A 24,794-nucleotide genomic window follows, 5' to 3' on the forward strand; every position below is an offset into this window, starting at 1 on the left:
GGAGCTAAGCTAACGGACGGCCAGCAGTCTGGACTATGGCTCCGTAGCACATGTCATGCTGAGCCTTATGTTTCTGGGTCAGCCAGGCTGCGGAAAGCAGAAGTTAGCAAACTGACTAGGAGAGAACTAAAGTGAGGAACACCAGCTTGGTACAAGGGGCCTTCTTTCCCCATTTCTACCGTCAGTATAACTGGTGGACACCATTTGAGACCCCAGAGAAAAGTCCAGGCTCCTGTCCCGGCATGCATGGCACATGCCCACTCAGCCCAAAGCAACCTCTGCCAGGCACACCCCGAGCTCCTCTACACCCCACTGCCTGGACACCCTCTGCACACTCCTGCCTCTGGGCCTTTGCACAGACTGCTCCTTCTGCCCAGCACACCCTCCTTAGCACCCTCCTGCCTCTGCCTGCACAGCCCAGTGTTTGCGGCCCTGCTTGGACAGCCAGGAGCCAATCCAGACTCTTGCTCAGAGGAACCCACTGGTCCCTGAACCGCTTCAGCATCCCGTGGTGTCTCTGTCTGGCTCTGACTAAATCCTGTCTGGGTCAGAGTGATCTGTGATTAAGTCTGTCTTCCCCAAACCGTGATCTGATTTGAGTCATCTGTGACACCCTCGGCCGCAAAGCCCAGCTCAGCACAGGGTCGGGCCCAGAAGAGGAGCTGGGAAACATCAGGGGGGCCAGATATCCCTGTTCCCCCCCCACCCCACGTCCATTTTCACTTTGTTCAACTGAGGGGTCTTGGTACTCCTGCAACCCTGACGGGGTGGGAAAGGGGAGGAGACAAGCCCAGGGCGGGCCACAGCATCCTCCCCCGAGCACCTGCTGTCTTCTAGGTACCACACTGGGTGCTGAGGCCCAGAGAGGTCGAGCGATCTGCTCATGGCCTACCAGCAAATTGAATATTTGTGTTTGGGGCCCAGGTCTGCCTGATTCCAAAGCCTTTAATAAAAGCTGGAGGCCTGGAGGGCTTGTTGCAGAGAGAGGGCAGGGTCACAAAGGGCCTCCCTGAGCTGGGGCAGCGCTGTGCCTTCTTAGAGAGGCCGGCGCTCAGGACGGCAGGAGCCTCCTGTGGAGGCGGCGTGGCCTAGAACCTGAGTGTGCGCCAGTGTGTGCCTGTGTGTGCGCACACGAGCGTGTGCATGGAGGGGGAGGTCACTGCATTCACTGAGCCGTCCCTGAGCGCCAGCCGGGGCCGGGGGCTGCGGGCGAGGCTCACTGTGCTCAACCAGACTGTCCCCAGGCCCCCGACATTTCGCCTTTGCTGGGGCTGCCCCCAGATCAGGTGACCCTTTCCTGCCGCACTCTCCAAGACTCTGGGAAAACAAGTCTTGGCAGGCAGTCTTGAGTTCAAGTCCTCCTGTAGCCGCGGAGTCACAGAAGGGCCGTGGGCCTGTCGCCCGCCTCAGCGTCCCCCTCCGTGATACGGGGCCGTGCAGATCAAAGGGGCAATGCCGGGCGTGTCTGGCGCGAGGGAGGCTGAGCGCGCGGCTGCTGCTGCAGAGTCATAACCACAGCCCTCGCGTGCTGTCAGACGCGAGGGCCCAGCTGCGCCAGAGTCTGTCACCACACCACCCGCAGGGCCGCCTCCCCAGGCCGTCCCGGCCGCATGGGCCCGCTGAGTCAGACGAAGATCCCCTCCGTGCGGTCAGCCACCACCGCCTCGCCCTCGCGCACCCGGCTCCCCGCCGCGCTGGGCACCGTCGAGTCACATTTTCGCGGAACAGTAAGTCGTCGCGATTCCCAGTTTAGGAAACTGAGGCCCAGGGGGCACGGTTTGCCCAAATTTATACAAAGAGCTGGCTGTAGAAGTTGCGCTAGACCCAGGGTCCCGACGCCCGGCCCAGGACACCCAGAAAAGTCCTGTGGGAGGATCAGGCCGCGGAACTGTCTGCAGAGCGCGCGTCTGAGCGAGCGGCTCGCAGACCGCACGTCCCAGGCCCACGACCTTGGTCTCCTACACGGGAGCCTTGTCGTCTCCACCCAAACCTCAGTCACCTGTGCCCACCCACCTCCCTCAGCCCTCGGTCTCCTTAATGATGAAAACGGGCACCAAGCACTCCCCCGCGTGTCTCCTCCGCCTGGCGCGCGCCCTCCCAGCCCCCGGGGACTGGACCGTGGCAGCAGCCTCCTCGCTGGCCTCTCTGCCTCCTCTTTCTCCCAGACCGCACCTTCCACACAACATACAAGCCTGTCACCGCCTCGCTCAAGACCTTCTGTGGCTCCCCGCTGCCCTCACTGTAAAGTCCAGTCCTCTCAGGCCTGGATCCCATGTGTGCCCCCGTACACGGCATACACACCCCGTACCAGCCCACCTCCCTGAGGTCAGAGATGCGGGGTTCCCGCATGGCCTGCGCTGCACCCACCTGGCTCCGCACAAACCCTGTACTTCGCTGACATTTTGCCTTTGCTCGGGCTGTCCGTCCTGCCCGGAATGCCCTTGCCTCACCCCTTTGCTGTGAGGCCTGCAGGCATCCTCGCTGGGCCCTCCGGCTGGGGCTAGGGGGTTACTGTGTGTGTGCAGCCTTCTCTTCATGCAGGGGCCGCAGGACGGGGACCCTCACCACCAGGCCCAGCGTGTCCTGATGGGCTGTGGGTGGGAGGCAACATCAGAGCAGACGGCCTTCTCCTCCCTCTGTCTTCCTAAAACCAGACCCCTCACACCCCAGGTCTTTGTCCAGACTGCCCTCCTCCCCACCAGTCTGCACTCGCTAAGGACCTCACCATCCTCCAGGGCCCAGTGCAGACACCACGGCCCCCACACCCCCAGGACTAAGGTTCTCTGTCACACACACAGGTCCAGGGTTGCACCCAGGCACAGCCGGGTCTGATGCCCTCGCACTCCCCCAGCAGGGGCACGAGCCATCAGCACAGCAGGGCCTGGACTTCTGGCTCCTTCTTCCTCAGCCCTGCAAGGTTTTATAGGCTGATAGTACAGTTCCCTTCTTCGTACAATGAGGGATGTACACTCAACCTCTGAGACCCAGGATGGAGAACTGGGTCGATGTGGACGCAGAACGCGTCGGGGTGAAGACTGACCTGGGGACAGCCGGCCGCTTGGTAGCAGAGTGTGGTGGGGCTGGGGGCCAGGTGTGGGAAACTCCAGGGTCTCAGTGTGTGTGTGTATCTGCACCTGACTCTTCCGAAATCTCCCTTAGAGGACTGACGTTACCTCATCTACTCCACGAATAACGAGTCATGGGCATCACATGGGTGGCCTGGGAAGGGTGGAAGGTCAGGGTGAGGCCAGGAAGGGTCCTGGACTCTCCCCAGTCTAAGGAGGCCCAGCCAGGCACCGAGTTCAGGGCCTGGGCCTGTGGTCACAGTCTGAGGGGTTCTTCACACCCTCCCCAGCAAATCCTCGCCACTTTCTCAGACCCCTCCCATCCCTCAAGCCGGAGTCAGTCTCACTTCCTCCAGGAAGCTCTCCAGGACTGGCCCAGCCCAAGTCTCAGGACCCTACAGCATGGAGCAGAACTGTCACAGCTTCATTTTCCCCAACCAGACTGCAGCTGCTGGGGCTCTGCTCTCACTCCCTTCCCGTAGCTTAGCCGAGCTGGGAGCTAAGGGGTCTCCTTGCAAGTCTGCTCCACCTTGCTCTCTGCTGCCACCAGCTTGGGAAGGGCCTGGGCCTCAGAAGGGGTTTGAGCAATGTCATCTGCCGGAAAAGCCACTGAAGTGATGATGGGTGGGTGTCCCAGAGGTTGCAGAAGACAGAGATGAGCAGGATCCTAAGTGATGCCAGGGTTAGTGTCCCAGGCCATGGGAGTATTCCAGAGCTGGGAGCAGGACAGAGGCCTGGGCTGGAGCCCTGTCTCTACTGGCACTTGGCTTACAACCCTGGACAGTCACTGCCCCTCTCTGGGCCTCAGTCACCTCCTCCATACTGGGAGAGGGTGAGACCAGAGTCTAGTCCAAGCATCTTCTCAAGATATGCTTGGGGATGGGGGATCAGAGCCATGCGGGACTCTCCATACCCCATATGTAACTGAAAATAAAGAGAAGTCTAAATTGCAAAATATGGAAAAGGGAGTTCAACAAAGTTTTGATCTTCCCATGACTATTTTGATGTTTTTGAAATATCAAGTATTAAAATCTGTCCTTATAAATAAATACATGCTTGGCTGGTGCGCTGTGTGATCTGGCCTGCTTCTCGGGCGATCTCGCCCATGGTGGACGCTCATCCTGAGTCCCCTCCCAGCATGCACTCAGCTCTCCCGGACGCTGTTTAGTGCTCACTGGCTGGCCCCAGCCCCTCTCAGGGAGAACTCAGGTGACCAGGAGTCTTTACACTACGTATGTCTGGTGGCCGTCTACTTCTCCTGCCAGGCTTCTGACCAGGAGCCGCAGAGCCCCAGGAAGTCCACCCACCCTAGGCAGGACCACCCTGGCCTCAGGCTTGATTTGAGCAGCCCGAGGGGGTCACCTGACCATGCTCAGTCTCAGAGCTTGGCTTGCCCAAAGTGGCTTCCGCAGGAGGCTTAAAGGCCAGAATGGGACCCCCAGACAGCAGAAGTGCCTCTCCACCTCCACCCACATGCCCGTTTTCACATTGGCCCTAACAACAGGAACAGGAAGCAGGCTCCCCCCAACACACCCGCTCCCACAGTCTCTTGTCGGCACTCATGTTCTCACAGGGTCCTCGCCCTCATCAGCAGGACCCCTGCTGTGTAACAGAAGGGAGCTTCGCTGGGCAGACTGGGGCACCATTAGCCTCTGCACCCTGAGGACGAACTTGGCACAGACCTGAGGACCTGCCCCCAGTGGGTGCCATGGGGAGAGGGCCTGGGTCGGGGAGGGGAGATTGGCTGGAGGAGGAGCAGGGGGCAGAGCCCTGGAGGCTGAAGCCACAGGCTGTCAGCACTACCAACACAGAGCCTCCAAAGCCCCTCCCCCAAAGCCTGGAGATCTGACCCACCCAGCAAGAGCACTTCCCTGGGGAAGCTCCCACTTTGACGTCTGGCCCAGAGAGCACCCCATCAGACAGACAGACAGACATCCAGCTAGAGCTGAGGGCACAGCAGCCCCTCAAGGCAGGGGGTGAGACTGACTTACTGGCCACGCAGAGCAGAGTGTGGAAGAGCCACATCCTAGCTGGAGCAGAGGCAGCTGTGTGTGAGCCGAGGTGGGAACTACAGAGGTGGGAGGCCAGGAGGCGGGGCCAGAGGCAGATACTCAAGCAAGGACCTACAGGCAGACAGGCTCTTTCAAGTAGGCCGACACTCCTTCTCGCACACAGCCAGGCGTGTGGCTTCCTTAGCAGTTGTGGGCTGCGTCCTAGGAGCTTAGAGACAACCATGGGCCTGCTCCATCACCCGTGCTTTGACCCACACTTTCGTGGACTGGTGAGCCGAGGTTTGGCCCGGGGCCTTAGGTCTGGGTGTCCTTGGCAGATGTTGGAGGTGCAGGTGCAACATTAATCCAGCCTGTTGTTCTGTGTCATCCAGTCCCGTCCTGCCCCAGAACCCACCACCCAGCTCCCAGCCCAGGGTTCTTGGTGGCAGCTGCCTCGGCAGTGACAGGGGTCCTCCTCCCACAGGTAGTGCACCCACAGCCGGAAACTGGGCTCCTGTACTGGCCTGTGCACTCGAGGACCTAGGGTATGAAGGGCCGAGTGGGAAGACCCAATGCACTGAACGAAATCACTGCCTCAATTCAACCTTGGCCAGATTCTCTTTTTTTTTTTAAATAATTTTTTTTTTAGGCTGGTCAAGTGAAGCAGTGGGAATAAAGGAACAAAGGAATCTGTAACTGGTTGTGATCAATTAGCTGTAAACACCACTGCACTTGGATGAACCTGGATTCTCTTTAAAAACAGGCGGACAGCCGGGCGCGGTGGCTCACGGCTATAATCCTAGCACTCTGGGAGGCCAAGGCGGGAGGATCACTCAAGGTCAGGAGTTCAAGACCAGCCTGAGCAGGTGAGACCCCGTCTCTACTAAAAATAGAAAGAAATTAGCTGGACAACTAAAATATAAAAAAATATATAGAAAAAATTAGCCAGGCATGGTGGTGCATGCCTGTAGTCCCAGCTACTCGGGAGGCTGAGGCAGGAGGATTGCTGGAGCCCAGGAGTTTGAGGTTGCTGTGAGCTAGGCTGACACCACGGCACTCTAGCCCGGGTAACACAGTGAGACTCTGTCTCAAAAAAAAAAGAGAGAAAAATAAAAACAGGTGGACAGCGCCCTGATGCTGAAACTGATGTAACAGGGCTCTGAGTTGCCAAAGTAAGAGTAAAATTCCATGTCTTTTAGCATCCCTCTGATCCATCCCAGCATTCCAAAGTATAAGGCACTGACAGTTTGCAGTCATATTTGATGCTGACTTTACGATCTGTCAAATTTGCACTGTGTGACCAAGGAAGTCTCTGATGTACCCCTGCTTCCCAGGTTGTTGGAAGAGTGGAGCAGCGCTGTCCGACAGAACGCTCTGCAGTGACAGAACGGTTCCAGATCTGCATCATCTGCTACAGTAGCCATTAGTCACATGTAGCTATAACTGATGGGCTGAATTTTAAATTTTATTTAATTTTCATTAACTCAAAAAGGCAGGGTATTGCATGTCTCTCAAGTGAAAGTCTGCAGCCCCAGGGAGAGAATTTGACGTGTTAATGTGTTAACTAACATCAAGCAGACAATGATCATGACGATGACTAGATGAAAATCAATTTTATTTTGTTTCTCACATTGAAAGTTTGCTTCGCCAAAGTTCTGTGAAGATCTGATGATGCTTCAAACATTTTTACATTGTCTGCTTTGGTCTGACAAAGTATCTATGACTAGCGCTTACTCAGTTACTTGAGCAGAGACTACAATTCACCATTTCTCATCCTGTACACCACCCAGCAGACGAGTCAAACAGTTGAGAAAAGCAAAGTTCCAGGTCTGAAGATTTTCCTGCCAGATCACAACGAAAACCATCCTTAGTCTGCTTAACCTTGGCATAGGCTCATAGGCTGGCCCAGGGCCCTGCCTGTCTTCCCCCCACTCTAGGGCTCAATGACTCTCCTCCTCCCCCCATTCATTCTGAGTTCAAGGGCACTCGAGAGAGCCATGGTGGGGGGACTCCTCGCCCCAGCACTGGCCCACAGTGGAAGAGAGTAGCCCAAAGTCACACAGCAGATACTTGTCAATACAGGACTAGAGCCTAGGACTGCAGCTCAAGATTTCTGAGAGAAGCAAGACTTCGAATTTGGAGTGTGAACTTCAGGGCACCTCAGGAGGCCAGGCAGGGTGGACGACTGGATGCTGGACAGGAAACAGAGCCATTTTCTGCATCTTCGTAGACTTCTAGAATGCGGACTCATCCTGCATCCACCTAAGATGTATTTATCCAAGCTGGTCAGTGTCTCTAGTCATGAGCACACACAGGGGCCGTTTTAGCCCACCTGACGGTAAGTGCTTTCCCCACAAACCCAAACTTAAGGTCCCAAGGTCAGGGGCCAGGCTGTGTTGTGTAATGCCCCCCCTCACAGCACCTAGCACGAGGCTGGGTGTTCGGCAAATGCACACTTAACCAAGAGAAACGTGAAAGTGGTTTCCTACTCATTGTACTTCAAACAAATGTTCAAGGACCAACTTGAAGGACAGTCTACAACATAAATTGGACTGCACTTCTTAAAAACATTAATGTCATAAAAGAAGGAAAGGCTGAGGAACTGCTCCAGATTAAAAGTAACTGCAGACATAACTAAAGGCAGTGCCTGATCCTGGATTGGACCCTGGACCAGAAAACAATGGCTTCAAAAATCGTTATCGGGACAGTTGGCAAAACTGAAACGTGAAGTACAAATTAGCAACTCTTTCCTGAATCTGAGAACTATACTATCAGACATACGAGAGGGTGTCTTCGTTCCTAGGAAACGCACACTAAACATTTTAGGGCTAGAGGGGCATGATGAAGGCAAATATCTCTCAGATGGTTCATGGTTCAGAGAGGAGGGGAAGAAAAAGGGGAGAAGGAAAAGAGGAGGGAAAGAATGAATGATAAAATAAAATGTGACATAATATTCTTTGTCCTACCCTTGAAACGTCTGTGATTTTTGAAATCATTTCAAAATAAAAGCTTCAGAAAACATTCAGGGATGGAGGAGACGCGCTCAGCATGAGGTGCAAGGGCTGCCTGCTCTGTCTTACGAGTGAGTCAAAAGCACTGAAGTGTGTACTTGTCGTCGGACGGGGGCTGTCGCACGGCCTGCCTAGAGCTCCCAGACGAGGAAAACGGTTCTAATCGCCTCCTCGCCTTCTGAGTCCTAGAAGTTGGGAAGGATGAATCCGGAAGAGTGAGGACAGAGCTGAGAGAGCCAGGACTGCAGGGGTGCAGGGAAGACAGAGAGCAGTGTCACCAGCCCCACGGACCGAGCGCTCAGCGAAGCACCACACTCAGTGCCAAGGCCTTCCAAGGGAGCCCTCGTCAGACCCTCTCAGCCACCCTACATGCTCACCCTGATTTCACAGATGAAGATGCTGGCTCCCAAAGGGGCCACATGGCTAGTAAGTGGCAGACCGGGGACTCAAACAGGTCTGTCTCCTCCAGAACCAGGACTATGAACCACTATAAACTCTCCTGCCTTCAGATCCACGGGTTTGTGAGCTTTTAAAAACAAAGACCTCATTCCGCAAATAAAGACTGGGATCCTTGCACTGCTGGGGGCTGTGGACTGAACTGTACCCCGTCTCCAAATTCATATGTTGAAGCCCTAACCCCCTCTGTGGCTGTACTTGGAGATATGACTTTTAGGAGGTAATTAAGGTTAAATGAGGTCTTAAGGGTGGGGTCCTAATTCAAAAGGATTGGTGGCTCTATAAAGGGCCATGTGCATGCACCAAGGACAGGCCACCTGGACAAGCCAGGAAGAGGGCCCTCACCATGCTGGCAACCTGATCTGAGACTTCTAGCCCCCAGATCTGTGAGAAAATAAATGTCTGTTTAAACCACCCATTCTACGGTACTTTGTTATGGCAGCCAAGAAGACTAATATACCTAGGCTACCTCCTAAAAAATCTCCCCAAATAAAGGACTGAAGTATGTGTGTGTGTGCACGTACGTGCTGGGGACGGCAGGACTGGGAGAGGAGGCAAGGGAGAGGATCCTCTTGTCCTGTCATAACTCAGGGGCTGGGAGAGGGAGGGTCCAGGGGTTTAGCCTCTTGCCTGCCCCCACCTCTTTCCTGTCTAACTTACACCCTAATGCTCCTTGGAAAGTACAGCAAGGGTCCTCGAACACACATTAGCACTGGAAGGAAACCTGGAGATCATCCCAGTGGAGCCCCTCCTTTGACAGGGAAACCGAGGCCCAGAGCGATGCAGGGACGCGCTCAGTCTTTCCGGTTGAATATGTGAGGTAGAATGAGTCCCTTAGGGCCCCAGCCCCAGCTCTAGCCACCACCCTCTTTGACTTTCCCCAAAACACATCCTACCTGAGCTAAAATGCTGCCTGCCTCTCACAGGCCCTGAGGAACCTCTGCCCATGAGGGACACATCACAGGACTAAACACCACCACAACTCTAGGAAGGGACAGGAAGACCGGGTATCCTCTGCTGCCAATGGTGTGGGCCTCTCGTCCTCACTGACCTACACTGGGGTGACGGTGACAAACAGTCCGAGGTAACAAGAAGTCTCAACCACTTAAGAATCTGGTCGTCCTCTGGCATTGTTCAAACAGATAAGAATCCTGAGGCAGGGCACTGACTTTGGGTACATGCTCTAGAGTTTTATTTATAGTGCAGCAAAATTCCATTTCAATGCCTCATAGCTATTTAAAATAGGCTTTTTGAAGCAGCCTTTTCCTGACTGCACCCAGAAACATCAAAGTTCTGTGAAATGTTCACAGACATTCATTGAAAAAAAAGCTACAGTATCTTTTCTTCTAAGGTTTATTTTATAAACATGTTAAGAAAAATTCTAGACGTTTATTGGTCAGATTATGCGCTAACAATCTGCTCTGAAGCAAGGACGCTATTCTCAATATTATCAAAAGCATTCTCTCCTTTTAGTTCTTAAAAGAAAAAAAATGGTTTAACTTCTAATTTACTTCTTGTTATATACGGTTTAAAAGCAAATACTATACCTATGTATCAAATTTATTTGTGCAGCTCACTTATTAATCTGTGAAGCCACGATTTGCTGTTGACTTAAATCCAAATTAGCATTTTGCCATAACTTTCACAATGCTTCCAGTGAGAAGTCTGAGGAATGCTGCTTTAGGCAAAAGAGCTGCTGCCGGGAATGACTTGTTTGTTTTTACATGCTTTGAACTGCGGTCACTTTCCTCACCAATAGGACAGAGGCTGGAAACTGGCTCAACAGTCCATCTTTGGGGCCTCTCACCCATCTGCCAGCTTCCTTTCCTCCTGTCCTGGGGCAGATGGATGCTTTTCTAAAAAGTATTCTGGATGACTGCATGATTCCCTAGCATACTCATTATAGAGCTGGGTAAGCTCAGTTCAGATATGGCCAGATCATCAAAATTTGAAGTTTACTAAGGTCTATTTAATGAGATTTTTTTTTCTTATACAAGCATAGTGTACGTACACCCTCTGAAGAGTCTTCCCCTTTCTGAATCTGGTGGTCTTTTCTAGAATTAGACTAGCCTGCAGAAAACAATAATGCCAGAGCTTGGCTGGGTTAACACAATTCATTCACTCAGCAAATGCTTTTGAAACACTACTTACTCTGGGTTGGCCCGGTGAAAGGGTACAGATAACAACACGAAGACACCTGCTCATTAAGAGCTCACAGGCTAGAAAAGAAAAATAAAACACGAAAATAAAGCGTTGTATGTGCATGGCAGAAAAACAAGGTATAGCCTGTAAGAGGGCCCCAGGGCTTCAGAGGAAGGAGCTGTTCCCCTGGGAGATTTACAATCCATTACATGTTTATGGAGGGCATGTAAGTGTCAGGCATGGTAGCAGGCACTGGGGAAACACCGATGAATAAGCCAGACATGGTCCCTGCTCTCATGGAGCTTACAGTCTAGCAAAACAGACCGACTGGGAACAAGAAATTACAGTCCAGTGTACAGGTGTGCTGGGTTGAGGGGTACAGTGATTTGGCATTATACACACAATTCACTTAAACACAACAGTATTTGTCTGGAAAAATTTCAAAAAAAAGAAAAAAGAAAGAAAAGGACAAGAAGAAAAAGACAACTGTAAGTCATTTGGGCCATTTCACTTGCCCCTCCTTGACTCAATGGGCACAGACAGGCGGGAGGGCCTGTGTGAGCTGGTGCCTCTGCTGCTTCTGTGGCTTGTCCCTGTGCCCAAGTTCCTCAGCTTCTTGCCTAAGGGTGATTCTAACATCCAAAAATAAGTAATTTTTGCACAATATCGCCCTAGCTGCAGGCCAACTACCTCACTTGGTGTTCAACTGAAGAAACAGTGATCTGTTCCCACACAAGCAGAACTGACTGCACAGGACCTCACAAACCTGGTCTTCAACCTGGCACCTTCCTTGGATTTCCAAGAGGAATTTTAATTACACGAATTTTTATCTTAATCCTGGAATAAGCCAAGACTCCTCCCGGGCAATGCCATGGAATACACGGAAGGAGACCATACCCTGGCTCTGGAAGTTGGGGGTTGCCTCCTAGAGGGGCCCCTTAAGACCTTGAGGCTGAGGTGGGAGGGGAGGACTGGGAGAAGTATGTTGCTGGGGGTAGGAACAGCACTGTGCGGAGTCTGGGAGGATGGTGAGATCGAGACAGATCTGGGGAACTAGTGAGTGGAGGGCAGGGGCGAATGGGAAGAACAGGCCAGAGACACTGCCAGACACTAGATCTTGGCCAGCCTTATAAGCTCTCAAAGGAGTTTGGAATTTATTCCAAGGGCAAAGGCAAAGCTTTGGAAAGGTTTCAAGCAGAGGATCAGATTTACATTTAAGAAAGGTCATCCTGAAACACACAAAAAGATGCCCATAATCATTACAATTAGGGAAACGCAAATCAAAATCACAATGAGATACCACTTCACACTGGAAAATAGTAGTAAGTGTTGGCAAAGATGTGGAAAAACTAGAACGCTCATACATTGCTGGTGGGAATGGAAAATAATACAGCTCCTTGGAAAAACAGCTGTAAGTTCCTCAAAAGGTTAAAGATAGTGAACATATGACCCAGCAATTCCACTCCTAGGTATAAACCCATGAGTAATGAAAATACATGTACACGTAAAAACTTACAAATCAATGTTCACAGCAACATTATTCGTAATAGCCAATGTGGAAACAACACAAATGTCTATTAACTAATGAATAGATAACTAAAATGTGGTATGTCCATACAATGGACTATTATTTGGCAATTAATAATTTTTAACTTCATTAAAAAATGAAGTACTGATACACGCAGCAACATGGATAAGCCTCAAAAATATGTTAAGTGAAAAGAAGCATCGCAAATAGACACATAGTGTATGATTCCATTTATATGAAATGTCCAGAATAGGCAAATCCGCAGAGACGGAAAGTACACTGGTAGTCGCCAGGGGTTGGGGGAGGGGGGAATGAGGAGCGACTGCTACTGGGTACAGGGTTTCCTTTTAGTGATGAAAGTGTTCTAAAATTGATTATGGTAATGGCTGCACAACTCTGTAGACATACCAAAAGCTACTGAAGTGTATACTTTAAATGGGTGAATCGTATGCTATCAATATATAAATTATATCTCGATTAAGCTGCTAACAACAAACAAAAGTTAATCTTGGCTGCAGCGTGCAAAGTGGAGAGGGAGAGACAGCATGGAGACCAGCGAAGACGCTGCAGTACAGACGGAGTGGGACAGGACTGAGGGGTGGGATGCACGAGATTGGACTCGGGGCTGGACGAGGGGAGTTTACATCTTGTGGTGGGCTCCACAAGTTCTCCTGGGTACTTGGTACCTCTCCAAAGAGGGAGAGTAGGAAACAGAAATGAGGTATCTGCACTTATTATCAAGCAGCAAAAATGTATTTAAAATCTCCTATATATAAAGACTAAGAGGAATACAAAAAAGTGTGTGGTCCTGTGGCCCACACATATGGGGAGTAACCAGGATAAAAGCATGTCAAGCTGCCTGCCAGGGGACTGTTCTGACGTCCATCTTCACTCCTGAACTCCAAAGAAAGGGCCTGGGCAATTGGGGCACACTCAAGATGTTGCAAGATTTGAGTGCCTGAGTGTGGGCAGGAGAGTGAGAGAAGCTAATAAGGCCAAGGGAAATAAACTTAAAACCTTTGAAGCTACCTTTCTGGGTCTTCTCTCTGTGTTTGTAAGAACTGCAAGGCTACTGAAGTACATATTTTTCCTGGTTAGATCAAAGACCCAGTTTTAACCGTACACCACCCCCTTCCAGAATGTCTTCTCTGGGTGAGGGTTGAAAGGCCATGGGACAAATGGGCCTCAACTACTGGTAAGGGTCACGACTGGGAGACAAAAAGGAAAGTCTGCAAAGGCGCACATTCTAAACCCTGCAAAGACCATGTCGGTTGGGATCCTGACCACAGGACACCTTTGTCCCATTAGCAGAACCAGACTGTAATGGGATGGGGATAAGGCCCTGTCCACAACCACATACACACTCTCCGCCATCTCCTTGACACTTCCTCCACTTGTAACAGAAACCAGTGCTGGCCAGCCCACGGCAGTCACAGCTTTGGGAAGAGTCACAGCACTGATATGCACCAAAAAGGCCAGAAGCTCTGGTACCAGCCCATTCATTTGCTAAATAGGGAAAGTGAGGCCCAGGTCCATGGTGCTGAGCCAGGGATTGGCATCCAGGTCTCTGACTCTTAGGCCCTTGCACTTCTCACTCTACCAATGCCCCAAGCCTAGACCCCTCCTAGGAACCTGGCTCTCAGCTGTGTGCGTCACAGGGCAAGAAAAGCTGAGTGAGAAACCTCAGAAACCTTAGGTCTCAACTGGCAGAGAAACCAGAACTACCTCTTTCCCAGAATCCTATTAGTGGACTGAAACATGTCATGATTATATGCTCTAACCTTTCTAAAAGGAGGGGGAAAATGCAAGTTAATCAACGAAATATGGGACAACACAGCTTTTGTTGCAGCCCTCAAGTCTCACAGCCCTTCGTTTTATCAACAGTGTTCTGCATTCACTCACACCAGAGTGTAATCAACTATCAACGTGATCATTAGCTCAGCCACAAGTAAAGATTTCAAGGACTCAGGGTTGCACTGGGTGTACAACACTCCAGGCAGGTGAAGAACTGTGACATCACCAAAGGGACAAAGGCTTATTACTATCTCCAGCTCCCAAGTTCTAGGAATTGAAGTGAAACACTACTTTTTAAGCCTGCAGAGGAATACAAAGTTAAATACTTCAAAATAAAAATCAGGCAGGAAGACAAAATAACTACCTCCTTTTTGTGGTAAAATAATCTGAAAGGAGTTTAAAAATAAACAAACTAAAATTTTTGTAACTAATATCTTATTTGCCAGTTTTGAAGAGGTTTTCAGGTGTCACAACTTGGAGACAGAAAAAATAAATATCAGTGTATCACTTCTAAAGTTACAATAAACAACAGGACCCCATCTCAGATGGATGGGCTCTTTCTCCTAGAATGGGCCAAAAAGCAAGTTGAATTCTATATACAACAAACAGACTATACAATTAGGAGCATTTAAAAATAATGAGACTCCTCTCTTTGCCTTCTTCCAAAGTATATAATATATATTTAACAGCACAAAAGAAGACACCACTTGACCTTCCCCTGTAGCCAACAGCAAGAATTTCCACATATAAAAATTAAAACTTTTAAATCATTAATATTTTTAAACATAATACAGACTTAAAAATTGTTCAACATTAACCCACAACCCCACCCCTAGCACAAAAATCAACCCCAAATCCAGAAGTCATAGTTTTTGTTTCTAAAAATCCCACAGCACTGAACTTGATTCACATCAAGCTGATAGCTAGTAAGAGGCCCCTAACATCAGAAATCCCCGAGGGAAAAACGGAAGCACGATCAATGCTGCATCTCTTATCTACCTGGGCGGCACTGGTGCACCTCTGAGGTCAGGTCCGTGAGATTCGCCCCCACATTAAGGGCCCGGAAGGGTGAGCTGGCAGCTTCCCTCATCTTCCCCCTCGAAGGCTGTCCAATAAGCACCTGGGAATTGACTTTTCTTGGGAAAAGGGTGCTGGTAACAGCTGTCAGGGCCAAGGCAATAGTGAGAAGTTCAGTTCTCTGCTCTTTGGATGAACTGTGTAAAACATTTCTTTTAAAAGACACAATGTTAAAAATATTAAGAAAACGTCTACAAAATCTGGAGGGTTGCCTTTTTCTCAGAGGGTAAAGCTTGTGGGGTTGTGGGAAAAGAATCAAGGGCCCAGAACTATAACTGCAGCAAAAGATAGAGAGATGCCCTTCAAAGCTCGTCACATTCTCAAGATGTCTTGCTGAAGTAGCAAGAGCTGAGGGTGACCGTATGAGCAGGAGCAAGAGGGTGCCAACTCCTGAAGGGGGAGGTTCCTACTGTGCCCCACCCTGTGCAAGAATGTCGGGCTTTAGGGCAGCTGCCACAGGCCCCAGGGCATCAGGACTCTGCCTCTGAACCAGAGCTGCTTTCCCGACTAACTTCAATCTGGAGAGATGGTAAGTTATCTAACCGGCTCTTCTTTTGACGAGACTGCTCTTTCTCCTTAATCAGAGCCCCCCATGCCCTTTGCAGCTCGGAGTCATCTTCCTCGGTGCCAGACACCCTGTGATCCCCTTTCTTCGTATTCTTTTCTTTGGTCTTGGGTGCAGATCCTAAGCGAGTCCATAAGCCACCTGTTTGGGTGAGACAATATTTCAGTTCGGCAGTCAACACTGAGAGCCAGGGTAGTACTGTGGAGGCAGGAACACTGCCAACAGCTGATGTGCAGGGAATGCAGCAGTCTGTGGCCCTTGTGACTCACTGTGCAGCCTTGGGTAGGTAATCTTACTTCCTGGCTGCAGCTCCCTGCCTGCAAACAGAGGGGTCTGGACCCAATGGGAAATTCTCACCATTGGTGGCAGGTCCCCTGAGCTAGACACATCAGAATCACCTGAGAAGCTGTTTCCTCCTATATCTGCCCCTCCCTGCTGAGATGCCACCCCGTGTGCTACCTCATTCTGCCAGGATTGGCCTATTCCAGGATCCTTTCCAGCTCTAACAGTCTGCAAATTGATGGGTGGGCTACATCATAAATTTTCAGAGATTCTGCTCACTATCCATTAATTTTTAAAATATATTTTCTAAAAATCTAGCAATAGAGAAATCCATGTTCAGAATTTTGTGGCATAGCGACACTATAAGGCAATTAAAAGTTTTATTTATGAAGAATGTAACAAAGTACAAAAATGATTACAATAAACTGCTGCATGAAAAAAGTAGGATATGTATACGGACAAAGACTGGAATAGCACACGCAAAACTAAAAAGCATTTGTGCTAAGCAAAGAACCAGGAGTATGGTTTTTTCCTTCCATTGTCTAAATTGTCTTTAATGTTGGTACTACGATGAGGAAGAGGAAGGAGGAGGAGGTTGATGAAGACAATAATCATAATGGAAGAGGAAAGATCATTTATTTTTGGCATTTACCGTTTCCCACCTTTTAAGAAAGTATTTCTATGCTACATACACCCTTATCCTCTGCTCTTACCTAATTCCCATTCCCGTCGGTTTTAAGTGTTACCAACCTGATTTCTTCTCCCGAGTATCAGAGTAGAGGCCTTTCATATCTTGCCTGGGAACACCCAGCCTACTATGTACATCAGAAGGCTCTCTCCGAACAACTGGGTTACTACTAAACGCCTTTTCTGGAGAATATGGTCTTTTTCCTAACCGCTGGCGTATATCTGGAAAAAGAAAACAAGCACTGCTGTGACCAAATGTGTGTGCTTTGCTCTCTGTACTGCCCACCTAAGATCTCTAAAGGATGTGGCACCAACTCTCCCCGAATGAGGACACAGGGCCTGACACACTCAGGCTTCTAAAAGCCTCTTCTCTTCATAATCAGTCTGGATTCCCCTAGGAAAATTCGGACACAGGGGCTATCAGCTGATTGCTCAGCTGATTGCTCTAGAAAGAAATTTCTGAAGCAGAAACAACTTTCTGTGATAGAACCTAGCACACTAAATAATTTACAAAATTTCAGCTAACAAACCATACTGCAAGCTCCATGAAGGCAGAAGGCACAAGCTCTGAACAAATCAAGTGGTTCTCAATGCACTTACTACATTTAACCAGTAAACATAATGAGATTGGCAAAAAGCAAAGGATCAAGGCAAGACGTCCCAAACCAAATTTGTTTTACTTCTAATCCCCCTCAGAAATCTGCCTGTCCTCTTTAGTTCCCTCTAACAACAGCAATAGCAGATACACATTCACTAGCAAGGCCTTGCACTGGGGCTTCCGCCCACCTCACTTTAGCTTCTCCCAGAGAGCAGTGTCCCATCTCTCCAGTCACTCAGACCTGAGCCCCTTGGCTTCTTTCCCTTTCCTCCCTCACCCCAGCACTGAGTCTTCTCCCACAAGGCTTCTGGTTCTCATCCATTCTGTCTCCACTGTCCCTGACCTAGTCTAGGCCCTTGTTATTTAACTCTCTACCCCATCCAACTCCATCCCCAAGTTATTTTTCTAAAACAGATGTAAGATCAGGTTACCTCCCAACTCAAAAGATTAGGTTTGCCACCTGAGATCCTATTCCCTCTCTAAGGCCTAGCTGTAAGGCCACTTTCCCTAAGAGGCCTTCCACAATTCCCTTAGTAGGGCTACGATGGCTTTGTATCCCCTCCAAAGACTTGCTACAATCCCAGCACCTAGTAGGCATCGCTGAATACCTGTGGAATGAGTGTTTGCACGTATAAATGATCTAGTGCAAACTCTTAACCATTTATACAACCATCCAACTTAATTTCTATTATTCTTGTGTATAAAGTATACCAATGACCTACAGAGTAAAATACAGTTGGCCTTCCTTATCTGTGGGTTCCACATCCATGGATTCAACAACCACAGATTAAATACATTTGAAAAAACAAAACCAGGCTTGGCGCAGTGGCTTGCGCCTGTAATCCTAGCACTCTGGGAGGCTGAGGCGGGAGGATCGCTTGAGCTCAGGAGTTAGAGACCAGCCTTAGCAAGATCAAGTCCCCTGTCTCTACTAAAAATAGAAAAATGAGGCAGGCGTCATGGCATGCGCCTGCAGTTCCAGCTACTTGGGAGGCTGAGGCAGAAGGATTGCTTGAGCCCAGGAATGTGAGGTTTGCTGTGAACTAGGCTGACACCATGGCACTCTAGCCCAGGGGACAGAGTGAGACTGTTTTTTTCAAAAAAAAAAAAAAAAGAAAGAAAAAAAAGAAATACACTAAAGAATAATACAAATTTAAAAATACAGAATAACAACTATTTACATTGTATTATCAGTAATCTAAAGGTGATTGATTTAAAGTATACAAGAGGATGTATGTAGGTTATGCAAATATGATGTTATTTTATATAAGGGACTTAAGCATCCGTGCATTTTAGTATCTGAAGATTTTGGTACCTGGGGTGAGGGGGGCTCCTGAAACCAATCCCCTACGGATACCGAGGAACAACTGTAATTGTTTCAGACAAAAATACTGAAAGCTAGTTTTGCAAAAGTCTGATTATTTTTTATGTCCTGAAATTCCAACACCTAGCCCCAGATTTAGAAGTGACAAATCAGGACAACTAATTCAGCTCATAAATGGCAATGTTTTATCCAAGAACATATCCCTACCCCAGTATGTTCTGGAGCTCAGAATGAAGGACAGAAACAAATGAAGAACAATACCTGACTTAGTATTGCTGACTGGTGGCCGTGGACGTGAGTGCTGACGTTTTTCATCTAATAGATGTCGGACATCTGCAAATTTCTCGGATGGTAATTTGTTACCAATTCGGTTTTTGATATTGCTTGAGGATATACTATCTGCCCTCATGGAGTTCCTTTGGAAAAAAAAAAAAAAAAAAAGAGTGGTGAGCACAATTAACTAACTGCAACTGTGAAACAAGACCTAAGCAATAATCTCATACTTCAAAGGAAACAATTTAAGAAAATCTAACATGGCCAATGCTGACTTAAAAATACCATACACTGGTAATTATTTGCTTACAAAAACCATGATCAACCTGTTGTAAAGAGACTGGTTAGAGTGAACAGGTTCCTGAGTTTTCCAAGGTAGTTTCCACATATGATATGTGTATGCTACCACACATGATGTAACTACAAGTCCCCTCCTCATGGAACAAACATTAAGTAGATGCCTACAAAGAGCTTGGGGCTCTCTGCTCATCCCTGCTATAGTCAAGGGATGTAACTGGCTATAGTCAAGACATAGTAGAGTCTACGATCCCTTTCTTTAAAGAGCACACTTCTCTGTCAAAGAGATCTGCTACCATGCTAGCTATCAGCATTATTCTGGTGGCATGCTCTACCAGAAAGTTCTCTGAAAACTAAATATAAGGATGTGTACAAGGCCATGCAAACAAATCAGCTTGAGTGGTCTTTTTCCTTCCCCCTAAATACACCACCAAGAACATCTTAGAGACAGCATCCCTAGATTTTAACCCTTGGAATCGTGGATACACTATCTGCCATCATAGAATCTGCTCATCCCTACTAGTAATCAAAGAAATGCACATTAAAATAACTTTTTTTTTGGTCCATGAAACTAGCAGAGATTAGAAAGAAAGATTATAGCTAAGGATGGTGAAGATGTAGGTAACAGGTAGTAATGTGAGTGATTAAAACTTTTCTGAAAGGAAATGTAGCAATACTTACCACATTTTAAAACACGTATATTGTTTTTCCCATTAAATAGGCTTTGAGGAATTTAGTGTAATAGTAAGAAAATAAAAACCTAAATAACCATCAAAAAGGAACTGGTTAAGTAAATCCTGATATTTTCAAACAATGGGCAACATACAGTTAAAAAAATAACAATGTCTATAATATATTAAATGAAAAATGCACAATGCAAAATATAAATAGCATAACTTCATTTCTCTTATATATTTTTATACAAATATAGCTACAGTTTTTCCATGTTATATATATGCGTAAATAGCTGAAATCTTATTCATTCAGTTGCTAATGGTCATTATTATCAGGAAAGAATGGGAATACAGGTGGTTTTCACTTTTTATATTGTCTATAGTTTTGTTTTTTAACAAGGATCACTGCTGGAACAAAGGGAAAATTGGATGCTTAGAATAGATAAAAGTGATTATAAAATTAGAAGGTGACTCCCAGACTTGGCAGGCCCACCAGACAACACAGTACCAGACCCTGGGCCCCTACTCTCCCTGAGCCTCAGTCGCCCTTGCCCCACAGCCCATACTCCACTGCCCCCTCCTCGGCCAGTCATGCCGGAGCATCTGAGTAGATGGACACAAGGGCCAGAAGCTAGCTGAACAGATGATTCAGGGAATTATTCCTTTTTCTGTGATAGGTGAATTTATCTATGGGCACGTGGCTACACAGTTCGGGTGGACTTTCTATATAGTTATGGCTAGACTTGCTTCTTCATGTTTGCTGACACTTCCTCCATGGCCCATCTATTGCGAACATCCTCTCAAATGATTACCTGTTTAAGACTCAAGCACAGGCCGGGTGCGGTGGCTCACGCCTGTAATCCCAGCACTCTGGGAGGCCGAGGCGGGAGGATCACTCGAGGTCAAGAGTTCAAGACTAGCCTGAGCAAGAGCGAGACCCCCATCTCTACTAAAAATAGAAAGAAATTAGCTGAACAACTAAAAATATATAGAAAAAAAAAATTAGCTGGGCATGGTGGCACGTGCCTGTAGCCCCAGCTGCTTGGGAGGCTGAGGCAGAAGGATCTTTTGAGCCCAGGAGTTTGAGGTTGCTGTGAGCTAGGCTGACGTCATGGCACTCTAGCCTGGGCAACACAGTGAGACTCTGTCTCAAAAAAAAAAAAAAAGAAAGAAAGACTCAAGCACAGTGTATAAGAAACCAAGGAAAAGAAAAAATTAAGAGGAAGTTAAAAATAATTGGGGTTTTCATGATTCAGCACCTGCTTCTGTTTCCTGTGAGATGAGCTAAATTGCTTTCATACCCAAAGTATGAGTGAAAACCACCTATGTTCTTACAGCACATCTGTGTATAGATTTCTCTTTATATTTCACTTCTAATCCAGTTGGGTTCTGATTTATAATCCAGTTGGGTTTTGACTTATAAAGAGTTAAGACCCTCTCTTCATAATCTTGCTCTGAAATGGGGAACAGAAAACACAAATATGCAGTTTCTTTCAGGCATACATAAATAATGAAGAATAAATGCCTCATAAATGATAGCATAATTTAACTATCAAACTTCTATAATTCCTTATGAGTCATTAAACCATTTTATTGTTTCCATTTAAAACTCATAGTGCAAAAAAAAATTAAGAGGAATTAACAAGTTAGTATTTAGTATTTAAAATCAAATTAAAAGTGAGCATTGGTAAAAAAATTTTTTTACCTAATATTTTTCAGTTGAGATTCCACTTCATCAGCATACATAGTCATTTTCATGCTTTTCTTTGGTGAAGGAGTGGAAATCATTTTCAGTTCTAGATCATAGTCCATTTCATCTGAGTCTGAGCTGCTGGCACTGGACCGCCGAGATGCACTCCGTTCCCGTGACTGCTTGAGAGCTGGGAGCTCCTCATGGTACTCTACCACCACCCTGTCATCTGCATCCATGTCCTGGTCTTCTTCCTCCTCCTCTTCTTCCTCTTCTTCCTCTTCCTCCTCTTCAATGGGTTCCTCAGGAACATTCACTAGTCCTGAAGAAATTTAACCAAAAAACATTAAGAAAAGTGCTAAACTTTAATTTTCTATTCTACACTGGTGATGTTTTTATAAGAAGATGGACTTCCCATCCCTGAGATTTTACTGGAGCATTATCTATAATAGTGCCAAATTGGATACTATTCTGATAACAACAGTAGGAGAACAGTTAAAGTATGATGTAGCAGCCTAATGAAATATAATAAAGTCATTTAAAAATGCAGCTGATCCTCCTTCACAGATTTTGTATTTGTGAATTCGCCACATCTATTTGTGACTCCAAAATCAATACTCGCAGCCCCTTCACGGTCAATCCGCGGACATGCACAGAGCGCAAAAAAATTCCAATCACCCAGACATGCATGTTCCCAGCTGAGGACAAACAAAGAATACTCTGCCTTCCTCTTTCATCTCACCCTGTAGATGAAATAGACTTTTCACAGTCTATTAAGTGCCACATTGTTTGTGCTTTTTGTTGGTGATTTCACCATTTAAAATAGCCCCCAAGCCTAGTGCTGAAGTGCAGTCTAGTGTTCACAAATGCAGGAAGGCTGTGCTGTGCCTTATGGAGAAACCACATGTGTTAGATAAGCTTTGTTCAAGCATGAGTTGTAGTGCTATTGGCCATGAGCTCAATGTTAATAAATTAACAATATATACTAAATAAGGTGTCTTTAAACACATGTAAAACAAGGTTACATATTGATCAACAGACAAAAATGATGTGACCAGGGGTTTTGTATGGTTCGTTTGCTAATTCAATGTTCAAAGTCACTTTATAGAATATAACCATCATGAATAATGAAATCAATTGTAACTTTAAAGTTCATAGATAAATACTAATGATAAATGGAAGCAGAATATAAAGTATATATTCATAAGAATTACAACATTGGCCGGGCGCGGTGGCTCACGCCTGTAATCCTAGCACTCTGGGAGGTCGAGGCGGGAGGATCACTCGAGGTCAGGAGTTCGAGACCAGCCTGAGCAAGAGTGAGACCCCGTCTCTACTGAAAAATAGAAAGAAATTATCTGGACAACTAAAAATACATAGAAAATATTAGCCGGGCATGGTGGTGCATGCCTGTAGTCCCAGCTACTGGGGAGGCTGAGGCAGAAGGATCACGTGAGCCCAGGAGTCTGAGGTTGCTGTGAGCTAGGCTGACGCCATGACAGTCTAACCTGGGCAACAAGAGCGAGACTCTGTCTCCAAAAAAAAAAACAGAATTACAATATTTATTATGAAAATAGACAAATGGGAAAAATGTAAGATGAAATCAGTCGTTATATTAGGGTGTTAGAATTAGGGACAGTTTTCTTTTTAATTTCCCTAATATGGATATAAAGAGTATATGATAAAAATATCTTAAAGTAACTGAATTGGAAAAGTATAACTATGTAACAGTAACGGAAAAGTATGTGTATAATATGCAGATCTCAAAATTACAATTTTTATACATACATTAAATAAAAATGTATAGACTTCATCTCTTTCTGTCCCCATTACAATGATAAATGTGCGCACATGCTATTCTATATGCTGACTTGGCAAGTTCTATAAAGCACATGGAAGATTCCATAGATTAAGCTCAAAATAAAAACAAATCTTTATAAAACATAAAACAAAAAATGACTCTTTTACAATAAGCACCAAAAAAAAAAAAGAAACCCAAGTCATGATATCCCACTTTCCTGAGGCATTCATGTGCACAGCCAATAAGCATAAAGCACTTGACAGCAGCCTATTTTCATTATGAGAAAAGGAACAATAAAATCAACTCATCTAATAAAATAATTTAAAAATTTTTTTTGTGTAGTTGTTGATATTAATAATAGAAAAATTAGGTTTTTAAAAAAATTTTGTTTTAAATTTCCCTATGTCATATTTGATCTTTCTTTATTAGAATAGCTTTTATAAAATCGTTTGACCTCTTTGTATGGGCAATTCAAAATTAATCGTGACTTGACTTACTTTCCTATATGTTGGCAGAGGGTGAGGGCAAGGAAGAGAGGATGATAAAGTTTGGAACCTTAAAAGACTGTATTAAGAATAAAAATATGATTTCAGGAGCCAAATATGTGTCTACCCAAGAGCTGAGCAGGCAACTACCGGAATGTCGGTGTTTATACGACGTCAAGCCAACATCATCCCCAATCAGGGCTCTCTTCTTGATCACATCCCGCTGAATGCGACGGGAATGATATCTTCGCTTCCTGCAATATTGCCACAATAAGCACATAATCAAAAACTAATAGGAAGGACCCCGAAATCCACTAATTCATTCAACTATACACTGATGCAATGTCAAGTGCTGAAATAGAGATATTTTAAATGAAACTGAAACTCAGCATTTCCACATCATTTACCACATTTAAGAATCTTGAATTCTTTCCTCATGTTCCTTCTAGTCCACATGAGGTTTAGACATTCCATTACAGAATACCAACTGAAGGATTAAGAAAAGCTTAAAGTATTAGTTAAACTATCGTATTTTAAGGTTTCGGACTCACCATGAATTGCTAAGAATTCCTTTCATGCCTCCATAATTTGGATTCCCATATTTCATGTAATACTGACTTCTTCTAGCTGCTCCAAGTTCCTTTTTGTCATCTAAAAATTAATTACAACAGTTACCTAGGAATTCCTGTGGGTGTGAAGACAATGTTGAATGGTTAAAAAAAAAAACAATGTTTTCCATAGCTGCAATCAGATTGGTGCGATCTGCCAACAAAAGGAAAGATCCACTATAAACATTCACTCTCTTGAGTGCCTACTAAGACAATGCAGTATGGAGAGGATTAGAGTAAAATACAGAGATGAATGAGGTTAAGCTGCTGCTCAGGAGCTGACTTAACAGAGAAAAATTTAAAAATAAACAATTCAAGATACAAGGTTCTTCTAAGAGGCATAAGAGAGCTTTAGTCATAACAGGTAATCAGGAATCAAAAAGACTTTCTTGAAAAGGTAGCATTTTTTGCTGCCCCCTGAAAGATGATACTCATTTCTGACTGAG

At 46.5% G+C, this 24,794-nt stretch overlaps 2 protein-coding genes across 3 annotated transcripts in view; both read right to left on the reverse strand.

The window, feature by feature from the left end:
* ITGAE (integrin, alpha E (antigen CD103, human mucosal lymphocyte antigen 1; alpha polypeptide)) overlaps positions 1-5,126 on the reverse strand; it is a 57,337-nt gene extending 52,211 nt beyond the window's left edge. The window contains exon 1 of the mRNA XM_012652583.1: positions 5,057-5,126. Coding sequence (XP_012508037.1) covers positions 5,057-5,090 — 34 coding nt within the window. The 5' untranslated portion in view covers positions 5,091-5,126. The remainder of the gene's footprint in view (positions 1-5,056) is intronic.
* A 9,521-nt stretch (positions 5,127-14,647) lies between these two features.
* LOC105817019 (chromosome unknown open reading frame, human C17orf85) overlaps positions 14,648-24,794 on the reverse strand; it is a 30,123-nt gene continuing 19,976 nt past the window's right edge. Inside the window, exons 8-14 of one of the 2 annotated variants that reach the window (XM_012652630.1) lie at positions 24,292-24,391; positions 23,891-23,994; positions 21,470-21,776; positions 18,782-18,936; positions 16,662-16,820; positions 15,608-15,770; positions 14,648-15,148 (exon numbers count right to left, since the gene is read on the reverse strand). In XM_012652630.1, coding sequence (XP_012508084.1) covers positions 15,040-15,148; positions 15,608-15,770; positions 16,662-16,820; positions 18,782-18,936; positions 21,470-21,776; positions 23,891-23,994; positions 24,292-24,391 — 1,097 coding nt within the window. In that variant the 3' untranslated portion in view covers positions 14,648-15,039. Of the gene's footprint in view, positions 15,771-16,661; positions 16,821-18,781; positions 18,937-21,469; positions 21,777-23,890; positions 23,995-24,291; positions 24,392-24,794 lie in introns of both variants that reach the window. The other variant, XM_012652631.1, reaches the window with a different exon arrangement.

The sequence above is a fragment of the Propithecus coquereli genome, unplaced genomic scaffold, assembly GCF_000956105.1.
Source record: "Propithecus coquereli isolate 6110/MARCELLA unplaced genomic scaffold, Pcoq_1.0 Scaffold390, whole genome shotgun sequence".
NCBI classification, from domain to species: Eukaryota; Metazoa; Chordata; class Mammalia; order Primates; family Indriidae; genus Propithecus; species Propithecus coquereli.